The 25,393-nt window shown below is 47.2% G+C and overlaps 1 protein-coding gene and 1 long non-coding RNA gene across 3 annotated transcripts; one reads left to right on the top strand and one right to left on the bottom strand.

The window, feature by feature from the left end:
• Positions 1-1,028: 1,028 nt before the first annotated feature.
• Positions 1,029-25,182, bottom strand: mntb (MAX network transcriptional repressor b). 2 transcript variants are annotated; one of them, XM_035748393.2, is made up of 5 exons: positions 24,579-25,182; positions 17,591-18,200; positions 14,556-14,709; positions 9,594-9,786; positions 1,029-1,874 (listed from the first exon to the last, which is right to left on the bottom strand). In XM_035748393.2, exons 1-5 carry the CDS (start codon positions 24,649-24,651, stop codon positions 1,123-1,125), a joined length of 1,782 nt encoding a protein of 593 aa, XP_035604286.2. In that variant the 5' UTR covers positions 24,652-25,182; the 3' UTR covers positions 1,029-1,122. The 2 variants fall into 2 exon arrangements, with proteins under 2 accessions (XP_035604286.2, XP_035604284.2); XM_035748391.2 differs by having other exon boundaries at positions 1,031-1,877; positions 24,579-25,178.
• LOC127914586 (uncharacterized) lies at positions 5,833-9,585 on the top strand. The gene is made up of 3 exons (XR_008088929.1): positions 5,833-6,838; positions 7,074-7,167; positions 8,210-9,585. It is a non-coding gene; the product is annotated as an uncharacterized LOC127914586 (long non-coding RNA).
• Positions 25,183-25,393: the final 211 nt, after the last annotated feature.

Raw genomic sequence — 25,393 nt, 5'->3', positions numbered from 1 at the left:
CAGCGGAAACTGAAAATATATGGTGTTGCTGCATGAGTTTTGCGATTTCAAATGGTCACACCCATATTGATCAGGCCACACCTCGCTATACTCACCAAACGGGAGCAAATGTTGAATGCTACAAATGTCACACTGTAGCAAATGTTGAAGCGAACTGTCGCACCCCCCCTCTCTCTCTCCCGCACCCTCTCTCTCTCTCTGTCGCACCCTCCCTCTCTCTCTCCCGCACCCTCTCTCTCTCTCTCTCGCACCCTCCCTCTCTCTCTGTCGCACCCTCTCTCTCTCTCTGTCGCACCCTCCCTCTCTCTCTGTCGCACCCTCCCTCTCTCTGTCGCACCCTCCCTCCCTCTCTGTCGCACCCTCCCTCCCTCTCTGTTGCACCCTCTCTTTCTCTCTCCCGCACCCTCTCTCCCTTGCTCTCTCTGCCGCACCCTCTCTCTCTCTGCCGCACCCTCTCTCTCTCTCCCGCACCCTCTCTCTCTCCCTCTCTCGCACCGTTTCTTTCTGTCGTACCCCCTCTCTCTGTCGCACCCTCTCTCTCTGTGCACCCTCTCTCTCTCTGTTGCACCCTCTCTCTCTCGCACCCCCCCTCTCTCTGTCGCACCCTCTCTCTCTCTGTCGCACCCTCTCTCTCTCGCACCCTCCCTCTCACACTCTCTCTCCCCCTCTCTCTCGCACCGTTTCTTTCTGTCGTACCCCCCCCTCTCTCTCTGTCGCGCCCCCTCTCTCTCTGCCGCGCCCTCTCTCTCTCTGCCGCGCGCCCTCTCTCTCTCTGCCGCGCGCCCTCTCTCTCTCTGCCGCGCCCTCTCTCTCTGCCGCGCGCCCTCTCTCTCTCTGCCGCGCGCCCTCTCTCTCTCTGCCGCGCGCCCTCTCTCTCTGCCGCGCCCTCTCTCTCTGCCGCGCCCTCTCTCTCTCTGCCGCGCCCTCCCTCTGTCACGCCCTCCCCCTCTCTCTCTGTCGCGCCCTCCCCCCCTCTCTCTGTCGCGCCCTCCCCCCTCTCTCTGTCGCACCCTCCCCCTCTCTGTCGCGCCCTCCCCCTCTCTCTCTGTCTCGCCCTCTCTCTCCCTCCCTCCCGCTGTCTCTCGCGCCCTCTCACTCTCTCTCCCTCCCTCCCGCTGTCTCTCAGGCTAGTTTGAGTGTGCTAACAGGGAAGGGTGGTACAGTCACCATGGTGACTGGGTTGAGGACGGTGGTTTGTCCCACCAGCTGTGGGTGGTGATGGTGGTGGTGGTGGGCCAGCATGGTTGTGGGCTTCCCCAGGGACGAGCCACACTGGCCAGGCACAGCCGCCCCATTGACCTGGGGCACGTTAGCGGTAGCATGGCTAGCCTGGACGTGGGGAAGAGTGTGGTGGGTGAAGGTGTGGGTGATATGCCCCAACACCGTGGGCTGGGAGACCGTCAATCCCTGGGGGTACATGTGGGGGGGCAGGGGACCCCCCAGGTGGGCCACAGGGTGGACGGTGATGTGTCCGATGGGCTGGGCCGTGATTGTCTGGTGGGCAGCGGCGGCGGCTGCTGTGATTGGCTGCGAGATGGAGGAGGCAGGACTGGGAGAGGGAGCGATGTGCGTAAGGTGTTTGTGATTAGCCGGGAGGACGTGATTGACAGCCTGGATGACGGAAGGGTGGGTGATGACTTTGGGTGAGACTTGGACGGTCGGATGGGGGTGAGGTGGGGGGCCGGGGGCGATAGCTTGGGGGTGAGGAGGGGGGGCCAAGAGGGAGGGGCTGGTCAGAACCCCAGAGGAAAGGGTCTTGTGTGTGATGGAGAGGTGAGGAGTGAGGAATGATTTGGCCTGTATAATGGGGAGGGAGAAGGGTGGAGGAGGAGGGGAGAGGTCTTCATCAATGTCCTGGTCAAAGTTGTCTTCTCCTTCTGAAAGAGAGGGAGAGCGATTACTCATACAGCACATGTCACTATAAGAACACATCACACATATTGACATGTATGTCTACACCAGGGTTTCTGTGGCGCTGGACAACGTGAACAGGAAGATTTTAATATACCGTCCATCGGACAAATTTACCGGACCCATATGCATTGGGTGCGTAACCCATTAGGGCATCCACTCACGGTGCTCAGAATGACAGAAATCACATATAGATTATGGTCATTCATTTGAGAAGCACATGCAACTCCTGTATTGAAGTAGCCAATAAAACACAATTTTCAAACCAAAATGTAATTTGAGGGAAAAGTCCATTTTAAACAGTGAAACTGAGAAGAGCAGCTTGTGATAGAGATGAAAACGTGTTAAAACTTAGATTTGTTGTTGACTAGGATTGTGCCTTTTGGCTTCTGGACAACGGAAGAAAATTGATATGAAAACCAATAGAAGAGGAGAGAAATGGCACAAAGTCTTTCAGAGGCGGCGAGTCAAATAGGCTAGGAAGTAGACAAAATTATAAAATAATTCAAATTATAAATAATTACTCCTGTCTATACATAAATAAAATAAATCACCAGAAAGCATGACTTAGCCGCAAAGGAATCGAGGATCATTTAAAAAAAATAAATAAGTGTTTTATATAGCTGTGGATTGTTTCAAATCACAAATCAACTCAAATCAAGTTGTATTTGTCACATACACATGGTTAAGATGTTAATGCGAGTGTAGCGAAATGCTTGTGCTTCTAGTTCCGACAATGCAGTAATAACCAACAAGTAATCTAACTAACAATTCCAAAACTACTGTCTTATACACAGTGTATGGGGATAAAGAATATGTACATAAAGATATATGAATGAGTGATGGTACAGAGCAGCATGGGCAAGATACAGTAGATGGTATCGAGTACAGTATATACATATGAGATGAGTATGTAAACAAAGTGGCATAGTTAAAGTGGCTAGTGATACATGTATTACATAAGGATGCAGTCGATCATATAGAGTACAGTATATACGTATGCATATGAGATGAATAATGTATGGTAAGTAACATTATATAAGGTAGCATTGTTTAAAGTGGCTAGTGATATATTTTACATCATTTCCCATCAATTCCCATTATTAAAGTGGCTGGAGTTGAGTCAGTGTCAGTGTGTTGGCAGCAACCACTCAATGTTAGTGGTGGCTGTTTAACAGTCTGATGGCCTTGAGATAGAAGCTGTTTTTCAGTCTCTCAGTCCCAGCTTTGATGCACCTGTACTGACCTCGCCTTCTGGATGATAGCGGGGTGAACAGGCAGTGGCTCGGGTGGTTGTTGTCCTTGATGATCCTCTTGGCCTTCCTGTGACATCGGGTGCTCTTGGTGTCATGGAGGGCGGGTAGTGTGCCCCAGGTGATGCGTTGGGCAGACCGCACCACCCTCTGGAGAGCCTTACGGTTGTGGGCGGAGCAGTTGCCATACCAGGCGGTGATACAGCCCGCCAGGATGCTCTCGATTGTGCATCTGTAGAAGTTTGTGAGTGCTTTTGGTGACAAGCCAAATTTCTTCAGCCTCCTGAGGTTGAAGAGGCGCTGCTGCGCCTTCTTCACGATGCTGTCTGTGAGTGGACCAATTCAGTTTGTCTGTGATGTGTATGCCGAGGAACTTAACTTGCTACCCTCTCCACTACTATTCCATCGATGTGGATAGGGGGGTGTTCCCTCTGCTGTTTCCTGAAGTCCACAATCATCTCCTTAGTTTTGTTGACGTTGAGTGTGAGGTTATTTTCCTGACACCCTCACCTCCTCCCTGTAGGCCGTCTCGTCGTTGTTGGTAATCAAGCCTACCACTGTTGTGTCGTCCGCAAACTTGATGATTGAGTTGGAGGCGTGCGTGGCCACGCAGTCGTGGGTGAACAGGGAGTACAGGAGAGGACTCAGAACGCACCCTTGTGGGGCCCCAGTGTTGAGGATCAGCGGGGTGGAGATGTTGTTGCCTACCCTCACCACCTGGGGGCGGCCCGTCAGGAAGTCCAGTACCCAGTTGCACAGGGCAGGGTCGAGACCCAGGGTCTCGAGCTTGGAGGTTACTATGGTGTTGAATGCCGAGCTGTAGTCGATGAACAGCATTCTCACATAGGTATTCCTCTTGTCCAGATGGGTTAGGGCAGTGTGGTTGAGATTGCATCGTCTGTGGACCTATTTGGGCGGTAAGCAAATTGGAGTGGGTCTAGGGTGTCAGGTAGGGTGGAGGTGATATGGTCCTTGACTAGTCTCTCAAAGCACTTCATGATGACGGAAGTGAGTGCTACGGGGCGGTAGTCGTTTAGCTCAGTTACCTTAGCTTTCTTGGGAACAGGAACAACACAACATGCCATCTTGTGTCTGAGCCGTTGAATTGAGATTCTACTTCGTCTCTGTACTGACGCTTAGCTTGTTTGATAGCCTTGCGGAGGGAATAGCTGCACTGTTTGTATTCGGTCATGTTACCAGTCACCTTGCCCTGATTAAAAGCAGTGGTTTGCGCTTTCAGTTTCACGCGAATGCTGCCATCAATCCATGGTTTCTGGTTAGGGAATGTTTTAATCGTTGCTATGGGAACGACATCTTCAACGCATGTTCTAATGAACTCGCACACCGAATCAGCGTATTTGTCAATATTGTTATCTGATGCAATACGAAACATATCCCAGTCCACGTGATGGAAGCAGTCTTGGAGTGTGGAGTCAGTTTGGTCGGACCAGCGTTGGACAGACCTCAGCGTGGGAGCTTCTTTTTTTAGTTTCTGTCTGTAGGCAGGGATCAACAAAATGGAGTCGTGGTCAGCTTTTCCGAAAGGAGGGCGGGGCAGGGCCTTATATGCGTCGCGGAAGTTAGAGTAACAATGATCCAAGGTTTTTCCACCCCTGGTTGTGCAATCGATATGCTGATAAAATTTAGGGAGTCTTGTTTTCAGATTAGCCTTGTTAAAATCCCCAGCTACAATGAATGCAGCCTCCGGATAAATGGATTCCAGTTTGCAAAGAGTCAAATAAAGTTTGTTCAGAGCCATCGATGTGTCTGCTTGGGGGATATATACGGCTGTGATTATAATCGAAGAGAATTCTCTTGGTAGATAATGTGGTCCACATTTGATTGTGAGGAATTCTAAATCAGATGAACAGAAGGATTTGAGTTCCTGTATGTTTCTTTCATCACACCATGTCTCGTTAGCCATAAGGCATACGCCCCCGCCCCTCTTCTTACCAGAAAGATGTTTGTTTCTGTCGGCGCGATGCGTGGAGAAACCCGCTGGCTGCACCGCCTCCGATAGCGTCTCTCCAGTGAGCCATGTTTCCGTGAAGCAAAGAACGTTACAGTCTCTGATGTCCCTCTGGAATGCTACCCTTGCTCGGATTTCATCAACCTTGTTGTCAAGAGACTGGACATTGGCGAGAAGAATGCTAGGGAGTGGTGCACGATGTGCCCGTCTCCGGAGTCTGACCAGAAGACCGCCTCGTTTCCCTCTCTTTCGGGGTCGTTTTTTTGGGTCGCTGCATGGGATCCATTCCGTTGTCCTGTTTGAAAGGCAGAACACAGGATCCGCGTCGCGAAAATCATATTCTTGGCCGTACTGATGGTGAGTTGACGCTGATCTGATATTCAGTAGTTCTTCTCGACTGTATGTAGTGAAACCTAAGATGACCTGGGGTACTAATGTAAGGAATAACACGTAAAAAACAAACTGCATAGTTTCCTAGGAACGCGAAGCGAGGCAGCCATCTCTGTCGGCGCCGGAAGGTAGCTTGTAGGCCTATGTCTATTTGGGATCACAGCAATCTGGGCAGAGTGCATGGCAATAGGCCTCACTCGATTGAGTTGCGGCTGTCCGTGAAAAGTATCTTAAGATATGTGCCTCGAGTATCATTTCTAATGTTGAGACAAGAAGAAGGGGAGAGGTGTGTGGCATCGATAAGAGGTGAGTCTCTCTCCAGAATGGCTGGCTCAGCTTGTCTCCTGACAAATTCTTGCACATTCACTGTAAATTATTTGCCCTTTTTGAATGTTAATTTTTGTTGATCAATCCCCCCATTGCATATGTCCCCAGCAGTAAACGTATGTAGGCCTAATGGGGAATTGACCAAAAAGAGAGGAAGGGGGGCAGTGAGGCGAATCAACCTGAATTGATCATGTTTTTTTATTTGTCGGTTTTATGCATTTCGACTTAGTTGACAATGGAAGTCCTAGGACTACTGCTGCATTGGCCTATAGGCTATGAGTCGCTCTCGTTTCCACGCGCTCGTTTCTTTTAACTGCCAAAGGATCACGTGTATCAATGTGACGTGCCCTCGCATAAGTTACATTTTTTACTTTCGCATTTTTACGATGAGCCACGTGACAATGACTATGAGAAACCCAAACGGTATTATTAGAACTGTTCCAGGAAAATGTGCACATGAAAATCGTGACTGGCACACAGATCGATAGAAATGGGAGGAGAAATTATAAGGTACCCCCAAATTTGAAACTCACGCATCGCCTATGACGTCTATAAAAGATTTGCCTCCATGTTTCCATGGTCAGATTTGCCTACAGGCTCCTATGAAGCAAGGTAAGACGTCCCTGGTCAGATTTGCCTATAGGCTCCTATGAAGCAAGGTAAGACGTCCCTGGTCAGATTTGCCTATAGGCTCCTACGAAGCAAGGTAAGACGTCCCTGGTCAGATTTGCCTATAGGCTCCTACGAAGCAAGGTAAGACGTCCCTGGTCAGATTTGCCTATAGGCTCCTACGAAGCAAGGTAAGACGTCCCTGGTCAGATTTGCCTATAGGCTCCTACGAAGCAAGGTAAGACGTCCCTGGTCAGATTTGCCTATAGGCTCCTACGAAGCAAGGTAAGACGTCCCTGGTCAGATTTGCCTATAGGCTCCTACGAAGCAAGGTAAGACGTCCCTGGTCAGATTTGCCTATAGGCTCCTACGAAGCAAGGTAAGACGTCCCTGGTCAGATTTGCCTATAGGCTCCTATGAAGCAAGGTAAGACGTCCCTGGTCAGATTTGCCTACAGGCTCCTACGAAGCAAGGTAAGACGTCCCTGGTCAGATTTGCCTACAGGCTCCTACGAAGCAAGGTAAGACGTCCCTGGTCAGATTTGCCTACAGGCTCCTACGAAGCAAGGTAAGACGTCCCTGGTCAGATTTGCCTACAGGCTCCTACGAAGCAAGGTAAGACGTCCCTGGTCAGATTTGCCTATAGGCTCCTACGAAGCAAGGTAAGACGTCCCTGGTCAGATTTGCCTATAGGCTCCTATGAAGCAAGGTAAGACGTCCCTGGTCAGATTTGCCTACAGGCTCCTATGAAGCAAGGTAAGAAGTCCCTGGTCAGATTTGCCTATAGGCTCCTATGAAGCAAGGTAAGACGTCCCTGGTCAGATTTGCCTACAGGCTCCTACGAAGCAAGGTAAGACGTCCCTGGTCAGATTTGCCTATAGGCTCCTATGAAGCAAGGTAAGACGTCCCTGGTCAGATTTGCCTATAGGCTCCTACGAAGCAAGGTAAGACGTCCCTGGTCAGATTTGCCTATAGGCTCCTATGAAGCAAGGTAAGTCGTCCCTGGTCAGATTTGCCTACAGGCTGCTCTGCTATGAAGCAAGGTATGTCGTCCCTGGTCAGATTTGCCTATAGGCTCCTATGAAGCAAGGTAAGACGTCCCTGGTCAGATTTGCCTATAGGCTGCTATGAAGCAAGGTAAGACGTCCCTGGTCAGATTTGCCTATAGGCTGCTATGAAGCAAGGTAAGACGTCCCTGGTCAGATTTGCCTATAGGCTGCTATGAAGCAAGGTAAGACGTCCCTGGTCAGATTTGCCTATAAGCTGCTCTGCTATGAAGCAAGGTAAGACGTCCATGGTCAGATTTGCCTATAAGCTGCTCTGCTATGAAGCAAGGTAAGTCGTCCCTGGTCAGATTTGCCTATAGGCTGCTCTGCTATGAAGCAAGGTAAGACGTCCCTGGTCAGATTTGCCTATAGGCTGCTCTGCTATGAAGCAAGGTAAGACGTCCCTGGTCAGATTTGCCTATAGGCTTCTCTGCTATGAGGCAAGGTAAGTCGTCCCTGGTCAGATTTGCCTATAGGCTGCTCTGCTATGAAGCAAGGTAAGTCGTCCCTGGTCAGATTTGCCTATAGGCTGCTCTGCTTTGAAGCAAGGTAAGTCGTCCCTGGTCAGATTTGCCTATAGGCTTCTCTGCTATGAGGCAAGGTAAGTCGTCCCTGGTCAGATTTGCCTATAGGCTGCTCTGCTATGAAGCAAGGTAAGTCGTCCCTGGTCAGATTTGCCTATAGGCTGCTCTGCTTTGAAGCAAGGTAAGTCGTCCCTGGTCAGATTTGCCTACAGGCTGCTCTGCTATGAAGCAAGGTATGTCGTCCCTGGTCAGATTTGCCTATAGGCTCCTATGAAGCAAGGTAAGACGTCCCTGGTCAGATTTGCCTATAGGCTGCTATGAAGCAAGGTAAGACGTCCCTGGTCAGATTTGCCTATAGGCTGCTATGAAGCAAGGTAAGACGTCCCTGGTCAGATTTGCCTATAGGCTGCTATGAAGCAAGGTAAGACGTCCCTGGTCAGATTTGCCTATAAGCTGCTCTGCTATGAAGCAAGGTAAGACGTCCATGGTCAGATTTGCCTATAAGCTGCTCTGCTATGAAGCAAGGTAAGTCGTCCCTGGTCAGATTTGCCTATAGGCTGCTCTGCTATGAAGCAAGGTAAGACGTCCCTGGTCAGATTTGCCTATAGGCTGCTCTGCTATGAAGCAAGGTAAGACGTCCCTGGTCAGATTTGCCTATAGGCTTCTCTGCTATGAGGCAAGGTAAGTCGTCCCTGGTCAGATTTGCCTATAGGCTGCTCTGCTATGAAGCAAGGTAAGTCGTCCCTGGTCAGATTTGCCTATAGGCTGCTCTGCTATGAAGCAAGGTAAGACATGCCTTTTATAATATGAAGTAAAACAGTCAGGTTTCAAACTATTAAGTAGGCCTGTGTTTTCAGAATGCATACTGCCTCCAGCTCACATTGTAAAGTGGTGGTGACGCACTGATAGCCTGTTGCCTGCACTTTAATGGTGAATGGGAGGCGTGCTTCAATTAGGCTACCAGTTGAGAAATAAAAATAGTAGGCCTAGTTCTTTTTAATTGTTCACCAAAACTTAACACGAGTGCATTTCAAATTGTTGCACAATGAACAGGCTTTTACAAAAGCACACGTTGTACTTCAGCAGCACCGGCCCGAGGAGCTGCAGGAGAAACATCCTGCTCAAAATAGGCTCTGTATGCTGTGTACGTGTGACAGTTGTGTTGGATAAAAAAGATAGGCCACATGATGACTAACGAAAATACACACATAGCAATTTAATTCCACTATATTATGCAAATTAACCTGTAGACCAGCGTTTCCCAAACTCGGTCCTGGGACCCCAAAGTGTCCCTGTTTTTGTTTTTGCCCTAACACTATACAGCTGGTTTTAAAATAATCAAAGCTTGATGATTAGCTGATTGATTTGAATCAGCTGTGTAGTGCTAGGTGACCCTTTGGGGTCCCCAGGACCAGGTTTGGGAAATGCTGCTATAGACTGATAAGCATGATGGTCAAATGTGTTTCTAACGGAAACCCTGGTATGCACACAGCATGCTTTCTTCTGCAAGTGTGTGTGTGTGTGTGTGTGTGTGTGTGTGTGTGTGTGTGTGTGTGTGTGTGTACCTGAGGCAGTAGAAGTAGAAGCCTGGTCGTCCTCTGGTTGTACAGTCTGTCTGAGAACCTTGTCTATCTCCATAACGTCCATACACTGACTCAGCTCGTTCTTCAGCTCAGCCAGTCTCTGCTGCGTGGAGATCTTCTCTCTCGCCAGACGCTCCATCTCGTGTTCATACTCCTTCTCCTTTCGCTTCAGAGTCTGGGGGACAGGGAGACACACACACACACACACACACACACACACACACACACACACATACATCAGCATATGTAATACCAACACACTTGGTACACATTACCGTAAATTAAACTCATTCTCAAAGTCTGAGAAAAGGACATTAACACACTCCTTGCTCATAACACACATGCAAACACACATTTCACGTAAACCAATAACATCTGCCCAGAACTGACCCAACCGTGTGCGTGTGGTGCACTCCAGACAACATGGAGATGAGAAGAGTAAACTTATGACAGGGAGCGAGGGGTTGACGTGATGGAGGAAAAGGGAGAGAGAGGCGTGCAGTAGTCATGCAGACAAATGGTTCTCGGACCAAGTTACTGAGTGGTCTGAGGGGCTCCTAAACACAGGCACACACAACTCTCTGCTGAGAGGGAGAAAGGGGGAGTGAGAGAGGAAGAGAGAGCACAGGGTGGACAGAAAGAGTTAGAGAACAGAAGATCACAAGATGGCGGCGATAATAGAGATGGGATAGAGGAGAAGACGGATAGCAAACAAACGAAAAAGGGAGAGAGAGGGTCATCACATGATCCGACTACAGGGCACTGAGTTCAGTGAGCAAAGCGGTTTACTCTTAGCAGGCACGTGATGGAGTCCACACGCGAGGTCAGTTTCTCTCCCCACATTCACTGCTAGCCAGGAACACGCCATTCCGGCTCAACATTCAAAGGGCTCCCATTTCTCTCTGCAGAGGTGTTACTGGAGCTTTGTAAGAGAGATATGTGTGTGTGTGTGTGTGTGTGTGTGTGTGTGTGTGTAGTCCAGTGATCAGGATTAGCCTATACGCTTCTACAGTCTGTGTGGTTTGTTGTACCATTAATCATATTGATAATCCTATATCACGTGAGACAAATCATTCATTTTTACATTGCATGTCCATTCATCAATATCAGCAAAGAAATGAAACAAGTCATTTTGATAGCCTTTCCTTCTCCCAGTGCACCACTGACTATTCATTGACCAACTGGCTTGGTGTCTGGTTGCGAGTGTGTTTGTCTAACGGTGTGTATTGGTGTAATTGTGCGTGTTGGTGAACAGACCAGCTCAACACACACACCTTCCCGATGATGACACGCATGGTGGTGCAGGAGAGGAAAACACAGGTCGGTGTGTGTGTGTGTGTGTGTGTATGTGTGCGCTCATTAGGTCTACTTGCTTCTCCAACACCACGGCAACAGCTGCCACACATAGCCGTTTCCTTGGTAACAACATCCACAAGGGTTTCTGCGGTTGAGCAGGAGAGTGACAGCTTATAAGGAGGAATCTAATTGGAAGATATATAAAGGTGGAATTTCATCTAAAGAGTCATGTAATTGGTTGTTTTCCAGTTTACTGATCCAGCTGACTACTCCCCTCTCTTCCTTAATCTCCCCTTCAATCCCCCTCTCCTTTCCTCCATCCCCCAGTTCCATATACACTATAAGGCCAAAAGTATGTGGACTGGTCGTTGAACATCTCATTCCAAAATCATGGACATTAATATGGAGTTGGTCTCCCTTTGCTGTTATAACAGCCTCCACTCTTCTAGGAAGGCTTTCCACTAGATGTAGGAACATTGCTGCTATAACAGCCTCCACTCTTCTGGGAAGGCTTTCCACTAGATGTAGAAACATTGCTGTTATAACAGCCTCCACTCTTCTGGGAAGGCTTTCCACTAGATGTAGAAAGATTGCTGTTATAACAGCCTCCACTCTTCTGGGAAGGCTTTCCACTAGATGTAGAAACATTGCTGTCATAACAGCCTCCACTCTTCTGGGAAGGCTTTCCACTAGATGAAGAAACATTGCTGTTATAACAGCCTCCACTCTTCTGGGAAGGCTTTCCACTAGATGTAGAAACATTGCTGTTATAACAGCCTCCACTCTTCTGGGAAGGCTTTCCACTAGATGTAGGAACATTGCTGTTATAACAGCCTCCACTCTTCTGGGAAGGCTTTCCACTAGATGTAGAAACATTGCTGTTATAACAGCCTCCACTCTTCTGGGAAGGCTTTCCACTAGATGTAGGAACATTGCTGTTATAACAGCCTCCACTCTTCTGGGAAGGCTTTCCACTAGTTGCAGGAACATTGCTGTTATAACAGCCTCCACTCTTCTGGGAAGGCTTTCCACTAGATGTAGAAAGATTGCTGTTATAACAGCCTCCACTCTTCTGGGAAGGCTTTCCACTAGATGTAGGAACATTGCTGTTATAACAGCCTCCACTCTTCTGGGAAGGCTTTCCACTAGATGTTGGAACATTGCTGTTATAACAGCCTCCACTCTTCTGGGAAGGCTTTCCACTAGATGTAGAAACATTGCTGTTATAACAGCCTCCACTCTTCTGGGAAGGCTTTCCACTAGATGTTGGAACATTGCTGTTATAACAGCCTCCACTCTTCTGGGAAGGCTTTCCACTAGATGTTGGAACATTGCTGTTATAACAGCCTCCACTCTTCTGGGAAGGCTTTCCACTAGATGTAGAAACATTGCTGTTATAACAGCCTCCACTCTTCTGGGAAGGCTTTCCACTAGATGTAGGAACATTGCTGTTATAACAGCCTCCACTCTTCTGGGAAGGCTTTCCACTAGATGTAGAAACATTGCTGTTATAACAGCCTCCACTCTTCTGGGAAGGCTTTCCACTAGATGTAGGAACATTGCTGTTATAACAGCCTCCACTCTTCTGGGAAGGCTTTCCACTAGATGTAGGAACATTGCTGTTATAACAGCCTCCACTCTTCTGGGAAGGCTTTCCACTAGATGTTGGAACATTGGAATCAAGTCCCCGCAGCATTCAGCTATGAGCGTTACTGAGGTCAGGCATTGATGTTGGGCGTTTAGGCCTGACTTGCAGTCGGTCTTCCAAGTCATCCCAAAGGTGTACGATGGGGTTGAGGTCAGGGCTCTGTGCAGGCCAGTCAAGTTATTCCACACCGATCTCAACAAACCCTTTCTGTATGGACCTCGCTTTGTGCATGGGGGCATTGTCATGCTGAAACAGGAAAGGACCTTCCCCAAACTGCTGCCACAAAGTTGGAAGCACAGAATCATCTAGAATGTCTTTGTATGCTATAATGTTAAGATTTCCCTTCACTAGAACTAAGGGGCCTAGCCTGAACCATGAAAAACAGCCCCAGGCCATTATTCCTCTTCCACCAAACGTTAGTTGGCACTATGCATTTGGGCAGGTAGTGTTCTCCTGGCATCCGTCAAACCCAGATTCGTCCGTGGGACGGCCAGATGGTGAAGCGTGATTCATTACTCCAGAGTCCAATGGTAGCGAGCTTTACACCACTCCAGTCGACACTTGGCATTGCGCATGGTGATCTTAGGCTTGTCTGCGGCTGCTCAGCCATGGAAACCCATTTCATAAAGCTCCCGACGAACAGTTTTTGTACTGACGTTGCTTCCTGAGGCAGGTTAGAACTCGGTAGTGAGTGTTGCAACTGAGGACAGACAATGTTTATGCGCTACACACTTCAGCGGTTCTGTGCTGTGAGCTTGTGTGGCCTACCATTTCGCAGCTGAGCCATTGTTGCTCCTAAACGTTTCCACTTCACAATAACAGCACGTACAGATGACCGGGGCAGCTCTAGCAGGGCAGAAACTTTGCAAACTGACCTGTTGGAAAGGTGGCATCCTATGAAGGTGCCACGTTGAAAGTCACTGAGCTCTTCAGTAAGGCCATTCTACTGCCAATGTTTGTCTATGGAGATTGCATGTGTGTGCTTGATTTCATACACCTGTCAGCAACGAGTGTGGCTGAAATAGACATCCTAATATGAAGTGGTGTCCACATACACTTCATTGCCAAAAGTATCTCCTACCACCCTCTAAGGTTCCCTCATCTCTCTTTGCTCCCCCTCTCTCTCTCCATCACTAGGATGGAGATCTCCTGCCGATACCCTCCCAGATATCATTGTATCAGTGACCAGTGTGTTTCTTGAGATATCTTCCTCAAAACAACCACAGCACCTAATTTTGAAAAGCCTTCGTCATCATGATCCTCATCATCAATCAGCATAATATTTTTCATTTTGTGCTGGTGTGAGTACAAACCCTGCAGACTTAACACACAATTCCACAAACACATCCTTGTATAAATACACCCGGAACACAAACACACACTGAGTAAAGAATTGGACCTCCTGCAGTGTTCTGACCACCTGCCGCCTGTCTCTATGGTTACCAAGTGTTCTAAAGGGCAGAAACTGAGAGAGGGGGGAGGAGAGAAAGAGAGGAAAAGGGGGAGAGAAAGGGTTGTATAACTGGAAAGAGAAAGCATGAGAAGGAAAGAGGGATGACAGTGCAAAAAAAGAAAGAAACAGGTAGACAGAAAGAGAGAGAGGGAGGTAGAGACAAAGAGCTGAGCAGCAGCAGAACAGAGTGTGCTCAGTGTGTCTCTCTCACTCTGCCATGTGGGTGAGGGAGGGGCATAGCCAAGCGGGGCAGAGGGAGGGAGGGGGGTTGACGTCACTGAGCTCGCGTTAGCCATGTGCTCTCAACTCACGTGGCCAAGGATCCAGGAAAAGAGAGGGAGGGAGGGAATGAGAGAAAAAGGAAATGGTAGCTTAATTAGAATACAGCTCTAATCGCTATGTTTTCTGTGAATTTTGGCTAATAAAGAAAAACACATTTATTTGAATTAGGAGCGAGAATGAGAACAAGAAAAGCAAGATAAAAGGCAGAGGGAAAGCGAAAAGGAGAATGCACCACCCTAACATCACACACGTAGCCGTAGCCTACCTGTATGTATCGCAGGGCACTGCGTAGAACACTGAGGTTAGAGGTCTTCTTCTCATCTACGTTTGGAACGTTCTTCTTCAGTGTATCAAAACAATCCTTCAAGTGAGCTCTTCTGTTCTTCTCCAGTTTGTTGTGCACCTCTCTGGTTCCAGCTCTGCAAAACGCAACATCTGTATCAAAACTGACTTCCACACCAATTGTTGGTGTTCGATGACATGCCATCATGTTTGACTACACTGTGCGTGTTCGATTACATGACATCATGTTTGACTACACTGTGCGTGTTCGATTACATGACATCATGTTTGACTACACTGTGCGTGTTCGATTACATGACATCATGTGTGACTACACTGTGCGTGTTCGATTACATGACATCATGTGTGACTACACTGTGCGTGTTCGATTACATGACATCATGTTTGACTACACTGTGCGTGTTCGATTACATGACATCATGTGTGACTACACTGTGCGTGTTCGATTACATGACATCATGTGTGACTACACTGTGCGTGTTTGATTACATGACATCACGTTTGACTACACTGTTTGTGTTCGATGACATGCCGTCATGTTTGTTCGATTACATGACATCATGTGTGACTACACTGTGCGTGTTTGATTACATGACATCATGTTTGACTACACTGTTTGTGTTCGATGACATGCCGTCATGTTTGTTCGATTACATGACATGTTTGACTACACTGTGCGTGTTGGATGACATGCTGTCACGTTTGTGTTCGATTACATGACATCATGTTTGACTACACTGTTTGTGTTCGATGACATGACATCATGTTTGACTACACTGTGCGTGTTCGATTACATGACATCATGTTTGTGTTCGACATGTTTGACTACACTGTTTGTGTTCGATTACATGACATCATGTTTGACTACACTGTTTGTGTTCGATGACATGCCGTCATGTTTGTTCGATTACATGACATGTTTGACTACACTGTGCGTGTTCGATTACATGACATCATGTTTGACTACACTGTTTGTTCGATGACATGCCGTCATGTTTGTGTTCGACATGTTTGACTACACTGTGCGTGTTCGATTACATGACATCATGTTTGACTACACTGTTTGTGTTCGATTACATGACATCATGTTTGACTACACTGTGCGTGTTCGATTACATGACATCATGTTTGTGTTCGACATGTTTGACTACACTGTGCGTGTTCGATTACATGACATCATGTTTGACTACACTGTTTGTGTTCGATTACATGACATCATGTTTGACTACACTGTGCGTGTTCGATTACATGACATCATGTTTGTGTTCGACATGTGTGACTACACTGTTTGTGTTCGATTACATGACATCATGTTTGACTACACTGTTTGTGTTCGATGACATGCCGTCATGTTTGTTCGATTACATGACATCATGTTTGACTACACTGTGCGTGTTCGATTACATGACATCATGTTTGACTACACTGTTTGTGTTCGATGACATGACATCATGTTTGACTACACTGTGCGTGTTCGATTACATGACATCATGTTTGTGTTCGACATGTTTGACTACACTGTGCGTGTTCGATTACATGACATCATGTTTGACTACACTGTTTGTGTTCGATTACATGACATCATGTTTGACTACACTGTGCGTGTTCGATTACATGACATCATGTTTGTGTTCGACATGTGTGACTACACTGTTTGTGTTCGATTACATGACATCATGTTTGACTACACTGTTTGTGTTCGATGACATGCCGTCATGTTTGTTCGATTACATGACATGTTTGACTACACTGTGCGTGTTCGATTACATGACATCATGTTTGACTACACTGTGCGTGTTCGATTACATGACATCATGTTTGACTACACTGTTTGTGTTCGATGACATGACATCATGTTTGACTACACTGTGCGTGTTCGATTACATGACATCATGTTTGTGTTCGACATGTTTGACTACACTGTGCGTGTTCGATTACATGACATCATGTTTGACTACACTGTTTGTGTTCGATGACATGACATCATGTTTGACTACACTGTGCGTGTTCGATTACATGACATCATGTTTGACTACACTGTTTGTGTTCGATGACATGACATCATGTTTGACTACACTGTGCGTGTTCGATGACATGACATCATGTTTGTGTTCGACATGTTTGACTACACTGTGCGTGTTCGATGACATGCCATCATGTTTGACTACACTGTTTGTGTTCGATGACATGCCATCATGTTTGACTACACTGTTTGTGTTCGATGACATGACATCATGTTTGACTACACTGTTTGTGTTCGATTACATGACATCATGTTTGACTACACTGTTTGTGTTCGATTACATGACATCATGTTTGACTACACTGTGCGTGTTCGATGACATGCCATCATGTTTGACTACACTGTTTGTGTTCGATGACATGACATCATGTTTGACTACACTGTTTGTGTTCGATTACATGACATCATGTTTGACTACACTGTGCGTGTTCGATGACATGCCATCATGTTTGACTACACTGTTTGTGTTCGATGACATGACATCATGTTTGACTACACTGTGCGTGTTCAATGACATGCCATCATGTTTGACTACACTGTGCGTGTTCGATGACATGACATCATGTTTGTTCGATTACATGACATGTTTGACTACACTGTTTGTGTTCGATTACATGACATGTTTGACTACACTGTGTGTGTTCAATGACATGCCATCATGTTTGACTACACTGTGCGTGTTCGATGACATGCCATCATGTTTGACTACACTGTTTGTGTTCGATGACATGCCATCATGTTTGACTACACTGTGCGTGTTCGATGACATGCCATCATGTTTGACTACACTGTGCATGTTCGATGACATTTGTTCAACTACACCCGTGGTGTTCCACTGTTGACTGGCTGATCTACAAATCACCTTGCATCCTAAATAACTACTCATTTATTATAGTCGTTATTATTATCCTTAGTCGGTGATCAGTGAAAATCCATGCAAAATGTATGCCCTCAAAAAGCGAGGACTCTCTCACCCTCCAGGTCGTCTCTTCCCGTCCAACCCTCTCAGGTCATCCATGATGGTTCCGTTTGGGCGTGGCTGCGTGGGAATGGCTTGCTGTGGAAGTAGTGCATGTTGGGAAGCGGCTTTGGTGATGATGGAGGTCGGGTACGGAATCTGAATTGGAGGTTGGGATTGGCTAGGGCTTCCGCCTGTCTGTGGTGTCATCGAGTTAGGCTCCGCCTTCACCTGGGCTGCCAGCTGGTGCTGGATTGGCTGCTGCTGAGTAGGGGAGGAGCCTCCCTTCATCACCTGGGTGCCTCCGAGGTGGAGCGAGGTTGCCGCAGCAGCGATCGTCGTGATGACGGGAAGGGGCGGTACAGAGGGCGTAGCTGTGACAACGGGTACCATGGGGATGACAGCGATGGAGATGGGGGGAGGAGGGAGGGAGAGGGGAAGAGGGTGAGAGGAGGGAGAGAGGTGCTGGTGCTGACAATGTTGTGATGACTCAGGCCAATGCTGTGATGGCCCCCAGGTGACATGGTTGAATCTGATTGGCTGGTCCGCACAGGTCACAACCTCTGCTCGTCTGGACTCTGCCTCCCGGCTGTGAAGCTCCGCCTTCTCTCTGCAACGCTCCTCCTCTTTGGGCGAGGAGAAGAATAACATATAAGAGGAAAGAGAGAGGGGGATGATGGTTAGAAATGTAGGCACTTCAAGGCTTCATCTCGTATAGCAGTACAAAAATGTAGTAGAATTCATATTTCACAGACAACCCCCCCCCACACACACACACACACATAATGATGTCATCCTAGAGGCAGACCGACCGATGGGACGTGAGGACATGGTCTTTCTCTGACAGCCCTTGGTCCAGGCCTGTGATAGGCTGGTGGGTTGAATGGGTCTACTCAGTGGTGTCATTGGAGCCGGCAACATGCGCAATGCACACCAAACACGGTGTAGCTGACACGCATATACACATGCACATACACAGGTCAACACATATGCACATCAGTAAACACAGCACACAGCAGACACACAGGCAAGCAAAATCACACACACACACTAGACAAAAGGGGTTTGTCTTAAATGAGCATGCTCAATGAAACGGCAGTAACCACAGATCCAAGGCAAACTTAGATACACACGATACGAGGGATCCCACAGGCAAGAACACTAACTAAAAAGGTGGCACACCACGGAGTTCACTCATGCTTAAATGTACTACATATCAAATATACACTGTACATACAGTTACAAAACCAACTGTGTGAACATTGCTAGAAGTTTGACAGACACACACACACACACACACACACAGAAAAAAGGCACAAGTTTCAGTTTGTTCCACCTGAGCGAGTCTGACCACAAGTCAAGAGACCATATTGATGACACACCAAATGGGTTTGATGAATCGCAGGAAAGGGCTTTTGTAGGCTACAGTCCAATGGTGTGACTGCTGTCAGCATCCGAGCATTATCCAGTACATCCAACTGGAGATAAGGACGACAGCAGGGGCGTGGCCTACGGGCGCTATGGATATCACTTATTATTGATATATCTACATAGCCCAATGAGGTGAATCACACTGCTGCTCTCTCATTTAGCTAATTGCACCTTACGGATAGTTTTTATTCAACCTTAATTTAACGAGGCAAGTTAGTTCAGAACAAATCCTTATTTACAATGAAGGCCTACCCTGGCCAAACCCGGGCCAATTGTGCAATGCCCTGCACACCCAATCACAGCCGGAAGTGATTCAGCCTGGATTCGAACCAGGGACTGTAGTGACGCCTCTTGCACCGAGATGCAGTGCCTTAGACCGCTGCGCCATTCAGGAGCACGTTGTTGTGGAAGGCTGTAAACAAATGTAGGCCTATGTCTGTATTTGAACCCAATAATGGTTGAATTGTAGAAGTTTAAGCTGCCTTTCAAGCATTGTTTTTGCAACCAGTGGACAGCCAGTGAACAATGTGCTCTTGCAACAGCTGCATAGTGAGTATCCAGTCTGTGTGGAATAAACGTCAGAGGGTGTTCCTCCCTTCTAAACTCCTCCGTGGTATTGTGCTTTTACATACGGGCAAAAATGAGTTTCATATAACACGACCATGACTGGGGCTTTTATTGCTCAATCTAATTTGTCCTGGGATTTTTTTTTCCATAGGCCTAACATGCTAACATGCTCAAACTCACACACTTTTGATAGACTTTATACAGCTGCAAATGATCAAGGTATCAAAGCGTCACCAACAGAAAACGTGAACAATAGGCCTATAACAAATGTAGAATATTTCATTCATTTTCACATGCAAATAGGCCGTCATTGGAAATAAGAATTTGTTCTTAACTGACTTGCCTAGTTAAATAAAGGTACAAAAAAAAAATGGGTAGTGCACAAAGCATGCCATTCCATGAGAGCAGTATTTATTTTGCAACTCGAAGCAATGAGCCCAATCAGTTCTTCATGACAACAAAATCCTAAACAACAGAGTAGGCTAATAAGTCCTTTGTTTTGGGGTTATGCTCAGGTAAAACTATTTGGCTAATCTATATATTTCTAAATCCAATTCTTGAAGATCAAGTGGTATTAAATTAATTGGAATGACTTGAAATCTGACAGCCTAAAGATATAGCCTAATCAAATGAATATCTCTATTGAAGTAGAAAGCAATGAGTTAGAAGAATCCTACATAACCCATACATTTAAATGCAGCATCCATTTATGGCCAGCAATGTAAACTCTAAAATTGATTTATCCTAATTATATATATATATATAATTAGGATAAAGGACATATACATATATATATGTATATGTCATTCAATTGGCAATATTCATTTTGGTCTAAAAAGTAGTCTAAAAGTAACTGAAAGTAATTAGATTACGCTAATCCAAAATTGTTACTGATTACAATTTTGGACAGGTAACTAGTAACTAATGGATTACATTTAGAAAGTAACGGATAAGTAAATGAGAAAACAAGAGGTAGGTTGGGAGGGAGAGATAGACCTCTGCATTGCAACGGGGGGGGATAAGCACACTTTCCAGACTCCCTGACCTTTCTCTTCCGCTCTGAAAAGGTTCTCACACATACATACAAAAGTTGGTGGTCGCCTTTTCAAATGACTGGCTATTAATTTTTTTTAGTTGTTCTTTTTTTTACCCATTTTTCTCCCCAATTTTGTGGTATCCAATTGTTTAGTAGCTACTATCTTGTCTCATCGCTACAACTCCCGTACGGGCTCGGGAGAGACGAAGGTTGAAAGTCATGCGTCCTCCGATACACAACCCAACCAAGCCGCACTGCTTCTTAACACGGCGCCATCCAACTCCGAAGCCAGCCGCACCAATGTGTCGGAGGAAACACCGTGCACCTGGAAAACTTGGTTAGCGCGCACTGCGCCCGGACCGCCACAGGAGTCACTGGTGCGCAATGAGACAAGTATATCCCTACCGGCCAAAACCTCCCTAACCCGGACGACACTAGGCCAATTGTGCCTCGCCCCACGGACCTCCCGGTCGCGGCAGGTTACGACAGAGCCTGGGCGCAAACCCAGAGTCTCTTGTGACACAGCTGGCGCTGCAGTACAGCGCCCTTAACCACTGCGCCACCCGGGAGGCTAGGATTTGCCTATTTCAGCCACACAAACATTGGCAGTAGAATGGCCTTATTGAAGAGCTCAGTGGCTTTCAACGTAGCACTGTCATAGGATGCCACCTTTCCAACAAGTCAGTCTGTCAAATTTCTACCCTGCTAGAGCTGCCCCGGTCATCTGTAAGTGCTGTTATTGTGAAGTGGAAATGTCTAGGAGCAACAGCGTCTCAGCCACGAAGTGGTAAGCCACACAAGCTCACAGAACGGGACCGCCGAGTGCTGAAGCGCGTAGTGTGTACAAATCGTCTGTCCTCGGCTGCAACACTCACTACCGAGTTCCAAACTGCCTCTGGAAGCAACGTCAGTACAAGAACTGTTCGTCGGGAGCTTCATGATATGGGTTTCCATGCCCGGGCAGCCACACACAAGCCTAAAGATCACCATGTGCGATGTCAAGCATTGGCTGGAGTGGTGTAAAGCTCGCTGCCATTGGACACTAGAGCAGTGAAATCGCATTCTCTGGAGTGATGAATCGCGCTTCACCATCTGGCAGTCCAATGGACGAATTTGGGTTTGGCAGATGCCATGAGAACACTACCTGCCCCAATGCATAGTGCCAACTGTAAAGTTTGGTGGAGGAGGAATAATGGTCTGGGGCTGGTTTTTTGTTGTTCTTTTTTTTCCCCTTTTTGAATTGTACAACCGTTTTCTCCCCAATTTGTAGTTGTGATTTTGTCTCATCGCTGCAACTCCCCAACAGGCTCGGTAGAGGCAAAGGTCAAGTCATGCGTCCTCCGAAACATGACCCGCCAAACCACGCTGCATCTTAACACGCTGCTCGCTTAACCGGACGCCAGCCGCAACCAATGTGTCGCAGGAAACACCGTTCAACTGACGACCGAAGTCAGCTGGCAGGCACCCGGCCCGTCATCGCTTGAGTGCGATGGGCAAGGAGGAACCCCCCCCGGACGACGCTGGGCGAATTGTGAGCCGCCCTATAGGGCTCCCGGTCACACAGCCTGGGATCGAACCCCTGGGGCTGTCTTTCATGGTTCGGGCTAGGCCCCTTTAATTCCAGTGAAGGGAAATCTTAACGCTACAGCACACAATGACATTCTAGACAATTCTGTGCTTCCAACTTTTTGGCAACAGTTTGGGGAAGGCCCTTTCCTGTTTCAGCATCACAATACCCCTGTGCACAAAGCCAGGTCCATTCAGAAATGATTTGTTGAGGTTGGTGTGGAAGAACTTGACTTGCCTGCACAGAGCCCTGACCTCAACCCCATCGGACACCTTTGGGATGAATTGGAATGCCGACTGCGAGACAGGCTTAATCGCCCAACATCAGCGCCCGACCTCACTAATGCTCTTGTGGCTTGAATGGAAGCAAGTCCCCACAGCAATGTTCCAACATCTAGTGGAAAGCCTTCCCAGAAGAGAGGAGACTGTTATAGCAGCAAAGGGGGGACCAAATCCATATTAATGTCTGTGATTTTGGAACGAGATGTTGGATGAACAGGTGCCCACATACTTTTGGTCATGTAGTGTACATACATACATGCAACACACACACACACACACACACACACACACACACACACACACACACACACACACACACACACACACACTGTTTCTTTTCAGCCCTGCTCCAGATTTAAAAACATGCTAACATTAATTACATAACTCTTTCATTGAGAGAGGGAGAAAGGTGTCCATATACTTTTAATTTGAAAAAAAGGAAGAGATAGAGGGAGAGAAAAGGGGGGGGTTGCCCTACTTTCCCCCCCCACTGTGACCTGTGCGCCAGTCATTCTGGCATGCACGTGGTGGTCGGGGGCAGGTCCTCTTAGGCACACGGTATGCATGTGCCACTAGGGGCGTGTGGATGAACTGACACGTCACCAGATGAGTGAAACAAAAAGCCTTCTTCCCAATATGTGGCGATAAATCACCAACCGTCGATGAAACATCCTGTGAATAACCGTGATTCAGTTCACAACCCCGTTAAACGGACACCCATGCTGTGTTTGACGTTTCACACACACAGCTGGACAGGGAGTAAGGTTGTGTGTGTGTCCCGCCCCGGAGTGTCATAAGATATCTGAGCAATGTCAGAGCATTATGTAAAAGAGAGAGCCTGCTTGCAGGAGCCTCTCCGGTTGTTCTGCTGCCTGCCACCGCCCTATGCAACCTGGTATCAGATCATTTTGTATTATTCTGTACGTAGACACTCTATTTAGTATGATATGTTGTGTTTTGTATGGTATGTACTAATTTGTGGATGTCCAGCACCTATTTCGTACGATATGTTACAAATTACAATTCATAATATATGTTATGAATTTGCTAAACGTATGATATGTTACAAATTCTAGTTAGGTGGCTAACGTTAGCTAGGCCAGGGGTTTGGGTAAGTTTTTAAGTTAACTAACATGCTCAGTAGTTGCAAAGTAGCTCAAATGTAGTAAGTAATTGAAAGTTGCTATTTATCAAAAATGATAAAGTTGTCTGTGAAAATTTGAACTGACAACTTTTGGGTTGCTAGACTTCGCATTATACACCCACCCGTGTCCACCTCAACCAACCACCCTTCTTTCGTTTTTGCCTTAAGTAACCATCTCTCTTATGTAACCATACCAAACATAACATATCATGTTAAATAGTGTCTCGGATTTATATAACGAATAATACGAAATGCTCTGAGACCAGATTGCAACATCGACCATCAATAGCCTTGCCAAAATTCTGCAATCATTAGTCTACTACTGCAAAACAAGCTACAAATATAACCCTACTCGACCTATCTTTTACGCCCAAAACATGTTAAGAATTTCCAAGAGTATAAAAGACTGAAGACTAATGACGACATAGTACATGTAAAGAAAGTACTGTTGTAACATAGTAACACGCGTGTGTGTGATCCACAGTTGCAACATTGTAGCAAGCAACAACACATGCTTTGGAGCCAACCCGAAACAAATACAGAAGCGTTCTGGAGTGCAGAACGCGCGGCAATATGTCAGTAGATACAGCATAACTAGCCACACATAGACAGAGTGCGCATATTAGTAGCAGCAAAGCTATATATAGCTGGGATTTAACCCGGAAACCGAGGTAGAAAAATACCTCCTGCTCCCGTATTGATAAATGAAAATAAATGCATTAGTCAAACTATAGAGGGTCAGTCAGACTATGGTCATGAATGACCGATAAAGGGTCCATGAACAGGCTATTGAGTGAAAACGATGTTTCCCAGCAGGACCTAGGCTGATCGGTGGGAATGCATGACCGTTCGGGGTTAAAGTAGGTGTGGACCCCCCAATATACCGACCAAGCCTAATCCTGCTATTCCAAAGGTTTACCTAGACTGTGAACTCCCGCAGCCCCCCCGCCGGTTCCCACCGGAGTACCCCTTTCTTACCATGTGTGATCTGTTGTTGCTGGGCTTGCCATTCCAGATATCTGGCCGCTTCCAGAAGAGTATCGATGCTCATCGTGCGCCCCTCACCGTAGGCTACCCGATCGCCCAGGACAGAAGAAAAAAGGCACAGCCGAGATCCGCCGGGGAGCACTGTCTGGAACGCAGCAGACACGAACGCGCACTTTGTTTATTCCTTTCTCCCTCTCACCGGAAAGAAAATGAGTAAAAATATATTCCTTGGATAAATGCTTTACTCACACGTAAAAGAGGGATTGCAACAAGATGGCGATGCGATCACGGGAATACATTACAAGGCGAATGCAGTCAGGGCCCGCCCTCCACGTTTCTACCCCTCCCTGTTACTACAGCCTGGGGTAAAAGACGGCAGGGAGAGCGCTACTGTATGTAGAGAACATCAGAACCAAACAGAGGGGTTATACCGCCTGTGGCCTACTGCCTGTACACACTATAGGCCAGACACCGTCGCTCCAAAAGTCCAACGTTTATTGCGTATATGAATATGAAAGCGTTTGGGTCGCTTTTTGACGTTAAACTGCGTGGCATCAACGCCTGGCGGGACTCTGAAGTCCCTGAGAGATTCCGTCCGTGTGATCCACTCGGGACCGCTCTCCAGGGTTTAGCCCTTCCCCTGGCCCGCAGCGCATTAAAACATGTCGATGTGAATTGGCCAATGAGTGCACAGAACAACAAGGCATGGTGCCTGTCCACATGGGCACCCGCTCCGCCCGAGCGCGGCTCATTTACATGCGCTCCCTCGCGCCCGGACCTGTCAGTCACACAGAGGGGGGCGGGGC

This window comes from Oncorhynchus keta, chromosome 33 (assembly GCF_023373465.1).
Source record: "Oncorhynchus keta strain PuntledgeMale-10-30-2019 chromosome 33, Oket_V2, whole genome shotgun sequence".
In the NCBI taxonomy this organism is placed as follows: Eukaryota; Metazoa; Chordata; class Actinopteri; order Salmoniformes; family Salmonidae; genus Oncorhynchus; species Oncorhynchus keta.
This window is presented reverse-complemented; position numbering and strand designations above follow the sequence as displayed.